Source organism: Sinocyclocheilus anshuiensis, unplaced genomic scaffold (assembly GCF_001515605.1).
Source record: "Sinocyclocheilus anshuiensis isolate Anshui unplaced genomic scaffold, SAMN03320099.WGS_v1.1 scaffold154, whole genome shotgun sequence".
Lineage (NCBI taxonomy): Eukaryota > Metazoa > Chordata > Actinopteri > Cypriniformes > Cyprinidae > Sinocyclocheilus > Sinocyclocheilus anshuiensis.
The window spans coordinates 598,747-604,406 of record NW_015546101.1 but is presented as its reverse complement, the minus strand read 5'-3'; the positions used below and the strand labels follow the sequence as shown (position 1 = coordinate 604,406).

The window sequence follows — 5,660 nt, the reverse complement described above, 5'->3', positions numbered from 1 at the left end:
GCCGGGTCACCGGCTCGGCTCCTCAGCGAAAACCTGGTATGCATTGCACCGGCTGCCTTTTTATGCTCACGCTGTGATGAGCGGCAGCTGGATGCAATAACTGCATGCCTCGTTTAGGCGCGTTTAGTTACACTCTAAGTAGATTGGTCTCTCGAAGCGAGATCCCAATTTGTTGGTCACGATGTGACGTCTCCGTTCCCTCCTTCAGAGATCGAGGGTTACATACATAACCGAGACGTTCACTGTCTCAATCACAAAATCCTTCCAGTGCACTGGAATGTTCGTTCCTTAAAAAAATCCCAGAATGCAGTGCAAAAACCTGGGAGAATCTATGCTCACTATGGTCCTTTATCAGAAAATATATTTACATTATATACATTTTCAAAAGCGTGAAACATACATTACACGATGCAACTCGACACACATCATGACAAGGGATAGAAGTTTTGAAAAGACAAAGCGTGATTTAATTGTATTCCAACATAAACACATTGTTAGACAGTAGTGAACATACTCTGGCTAACATATGGGATATGCAACAAGTATTTTTGTTAATGCACTTTAAACAGCATTAAAAAGCGAGATCCAGCTGTTGAACCATATTGCCTGCATGATGTTAACAGATAATGCAGAATAATATTTGAAATATATTCTCATAATCTTTCCTGTCATCATCCTCACTGTAATGGTATGTTTTGACCATTGTTTCCTTTTCTCAGATGCTTGGGCTGCTGTGTGCATGTGTGGTCCTTTGCCGCAGAGGTCATGACCCTGACTATGAACTGCTTGTCAGCACAGGTATAGATGCCTGAGTGGTACCGCATGGCATCATGGGAACGGCTGGTCCTCCCAGCCAGTGTACTGTACATATTTCAGCTGAATCAGGCTACCACTTTTCTACAGTAGTATTAAAACCAGTTTCAATACCTTTGTTTGACATAAAATCAAAGCTTCGACAGCTTGAATAGCCTCACACCACTTTAGTTGTGAAGAAAATGTTCCTAAAAGAAATTTTGAATTGTTTCTTTATTTACAGCACTACTGATATTAGAGTCTGATGAGCAGAAAATGATCATTCAGTTGCTTATTATATTGTAAACATTTTACACGAACTGATTCCATGTGTCATGGTAATGTGATATTATGTGTTATTAAGTGGTTGTTAGGCCAAAGACTGAAGTCACTGATTGACATAGTTCAGATGTTTTTTCTTATTTACAGTACGTGTTGTAGAAGTAATCCCTTTGAGTTATAATGAAGAAGAAAATTGTTGTGTTTATTTAAATTATTTTCTGACAACTTTCCTTTCTTCTCATTTAGAGCTTATCTTTAGAGAAATATTGTGATACAAAGGGTTTAAACTAAATAATTTATTTTAAATCTAGCAGCAGCATTAAACTTGCAATTAAAAACAAGGTTACATAACACAAAGCATGAATTACGCTATCAGTCAGGTATTTGGCAGTAAAACAATCAAAAGCGCAAGTCTAACAAAATAATATAGTGTATTTCAAATATAGAACTGAGCCTTTGAAAATTCACTAAAATCTCTGTAATTTCAGTTTATGATAAAAATGCCTTTTTTCCTGGAAACTGTTATATCTTAAAATGGTTGTGCAATGCCTGGGACCAGGAAAAAATATTTACTTTTAAAAAATGACCTAAAACCAGTACATTTACTTTTCAAATGAACCGTTTAAGCGTTTTTGAATGTTACTCTAACGGAAGTGGTACTCTTAAAAGGTCACTGACATGAATGCTCAATAATACTCACAATGTTCACTGTAGCATGAAAACACTCATGTTTTCACCCATATTTATACATTATTTAATAGATTCATGCTTTTCATTTTTCCCAGTAGAAGTATAACAATTACTAATGCAGAGTACCTACTGTAATGTATGTTGATCTGGGTCAGTTCAATAAATCGAAGAAATTAAAATGATCCATTAAGTGATTGTTTTTTATATATCATATTGCACATTAAGACTCTGTATTAGTTATTCAAGCTCTGTTCATTCAGACATTTTTACTCAGAAAATCTAAAAATAAATAAATAAAAAATATGCATACTTTTCATTTTCACTAATTATAGTTCCTCTAAAAATCAGCTGACAAAACAAACACAAGCTGTCTGAAAACACTTTTGAGCATGACTTAAGAAAATTGTTTTTAAACATTTCATTAAAATGGCTTTGATCCGTGTATTTATATAAACTCTGCAGGAGGACACTAATAGCAGTGATCAAAATGTCATGGTGTATGGGAGGGTTTGGCTGTCAATAAATTAACTTTAGTTTCTTGTGCATAAGGTGTGTGGTGTGAAAATAAAGGGGAAAACAAGAACTATTTTGTTTTAACCATTTAAATGAAACAAACTTTTTATTGCAATTTATTTTTCAGTGTTTCCATTTACTGTTGAGTATATTTTCCAAAACAGTTTATTGATCTTCAAAAGATCTTCGTTTCCGATACTGAACTATTATATTGTTCTTTGTGAAACTCACAGACAACATAAACATTGTTTTCAAATGCTTCACAGTGTGACAGAGTGATGAAAATAATATCAATATAGCTTCTAAAAGTGCTGTAAATCTAGGACATCAATACAAGCTCACTAAATGTATAGTCTGTGTTTCACAGTGTAAAGTGATGCATCATCGGGCATTTTTCAAGCAGCATGTTCACACGTTGACCCTTTTTTGACCCTAATTTAAACAACTTATAAACATAGCATATAGAGATATACAGAAAGCAACTACTTTTACATAAACTGTAGACATTATGCAAATTCACTATTTTTAAGTGAAATAAAGGACTACTTTAATATATTTTAGAATATAAAGTTAACAAGTGAGCTATATATATAACATATGTTTGTATATATATATATATATATATATACATAATTATAATTTAAATACACATTTTCATTTTATTAACAACAATTGTTTTGTATTAAATAATCAGACACAACTGACTGAAACATATTCATATATATGCTTTGGTTCTTACCCTGTTCATTAATAACATACAAAATTCAGTTTCTCTGAACAATCTCTGCTCTCCCAACTTTTAGCTGCCAGGTTTCGAGATCCACAGTAAAGGGGACTGGCAGGGCATACTGGCAGCTGGACCAAATTTCCCGGAGACTCCCCACTGACCCAGAACCAGTAGCCTGCCAGGAAGCGCAAACCTGTCCACACGCTGGGGGTTTGCAAGTCTACAGTCTTGTTACTGGCTTGGAAGAGATGCAAACTGGTTGGCAGACAGGCCAAGCCAGAGTGTTGAGTCCTGCAGTGTTCTAAAGCCTCCTCCCAGCTCTTCTTCTCCATTACCAGGATCAGTTCGGGCACCCACTCGTAGCAGAAAAAAGGGTACTGGTGTCCACAATCGTAGTCATACAATTCACCATCTGAACTCTTACCGCAAAAGGAAGTATCTGGGTTGTCCGGTTGACCAGTCCTCCATGTCATAGAAATTTCTTCGCTTCCATCACTCCACACCCATTTGCCATTAGCAGAGGGCTTGCTCAGTCCAACCCAGCTGTGAGTGCTATCAGCTGTCTGATTTTTTAAATAATTTTTGAACCTTAGAAGTTCCTCTTGGCTGTCTATGGTGGACAGGTCGGCATAATTCTCTCTGCAAAACTTCTGAGCATTGCTCCAAGTCTTGGCATTATTAATAAAAATGTGTTTCCTGTTCAAAGTTAAAGTCAGCTCACAATGAGCTGACAGGAAAAGAGCAACCCAGACAATCTTCATCTCTTCCGTGGGAAGCAAGTCAGTAAATACAGTCATAAGGCAGACTGCTTAAATATATAGAAACGCAAATTTGCAATTTGTTAGTCAGCAGCATATGCAAATATTCACTTATGTCATGAACACATAACAAAGACTGTAATGACTAGTCTCACATTGAGATCTTTACTGTGATGCCTTTATACATCAATTTAATTAATAGCTCACAGAAATTAGAAAGAAAGACACGTGATTGACAATAATGCAAACATTTTCATATTAGACTGATGTTTTCTCCTTCTCTCCAAAATTCACCGTGCCCAAAATACCACATAAAACAAACAGAGAAAAGGAGTATTATGAATGACAGAAACTGAAGTTTAGTGTTATATAATGTCATGCGATTGTTAAAAACATGTAAAAGAAATAAACTTATTTAGAGTGATAATTTATTAACATTTTACTATTTTACTATAGCCTTGGTTTCAATTGTGATAGTTCACTTAATGCACATTTATAAAATTTGATATGCTTAAGTTTATAGGTCACATGCAAAGATGATCTTATTTTATATACTGTATATATATATATATATATATATAACAACAACAACAACACCCCAAATACAAACCGTATGCAAAACACATGTAAAAGTACAGGGACAACTGGAAAATATGACTTCAATGTCTTACTCTTAAGACTATAAGAAATAATTAGTATATATTATTTATAGATTTTTCAATTTTTCAATTATTATAGTTAATATAAAGACATTTTCTGAAAACAAGCATCAAGGTTTTTTTTTTTTTTTTTTAAATATGCAACAATATAGCAAACTAAAGTACTAAAAACTACTTTATTTTACTGGCTCACTATTAAACTATTATATCTAAAAAGAGAAAATGAGCAGAACATATATCATAAAGCTTTGGCTTTAGGGTTGGGTATATTGATGGAAAACAAATCTTCTAAAACTGGATTAATATTTAATAGGCAACTAGAATATACACATCTTTTAAAAAATTAAAACAAAATAAATAAAACTATCAAAAGTCAGGGCTCACAATTCCATTACATTCATTGCATAATGAATACGTGGTTTTAAAAAGAATCAACAGCTAGTGAAAGGCAATCTGCAAAGAAACAAAAATGATTTACATGCCCTGTATTTTGATATATATGCAAAGTTTAACCCTCAAAGACCAGACAGCCGCGGCTAAAAATAACTGTTGTTCTTAAAGGGGTCATATGATGCTTTTTTAAAGATCATTATTTTGTGTATTTGGTGTAACAGAATATGTTGACATGCTTTAATGTTCAAAAAACACATTATTTTTCAAATACTGTACATTATTGTAGGTCCTATATGCCCCGCCTCTCAAACGTTATTTGTCTATGTGGTGTTTTTAATATGCTTTTAGATAAACCATGTGCCAATCCATTTATCAACACCATTGCTGAGTATTTTCTCATTAAAACTGTAGTTTCCCAAAGGCAGTCACAGAAACAGCTGTTTGAAACAGCCTTTGTTTTGCTACGTCACATAACTCAATAACCAATCGCGTCAAGGGATCCTATCCTTAGCATATCATTAACTGTGCTGCAAAGCAGAGGAGATATATCCAGCTGCAGACCCGCAGCACCAGCAGTTTCACAGAACCGCAGCCACAGAACCGGAAGTGAGGGGCGGAGTTATTGACAACGAGAGAGCACGGTGAGTAGTCTGTAATGGTTTTGCTATCATATGTTTAATAATTATCGTATATATTACGTTAAGCATTTATCTGCTAAGTACTTAACATGTGCTTGGCTTTATTATCTTATATTGAAACTTGAATTTGTTCAGAATCAGAATCAGAAGAGCTTTATTACCAAGTATGTTTACACACACAAGGAATTTGACTTGACGACAGGAGCTT

At 34.4% G+C, this 5,660-nt stretch overlaps 1 protein-coding gene across 2 annotated transcripts in view; it reads left to right on the top strand.

The window, feature by feature from the left end:
- The window catches only part of LOC107700387 (tetraspanin-3-like), a 14,259-nt gene extending 12,187 nt beyond the window's left edge, over positions 1–2,072 (top strand). For both annotated transcript variants that reach the window (XM_016502018.1, XM_016502017.1), the window contains one exon: positions 720–2,072. In XM_016502018.1, the coding sequence (XP_016357504.1) occupies positions 720–812 (93 nt within the window). In that variant the 3' untranslated portion in view covers positions 813–2,072. The remainder of the gene's footprint in view (positions 1–719) is intronic.
- Positions 2,073–5,660: the final 3,588 nt, after the last annotated feature.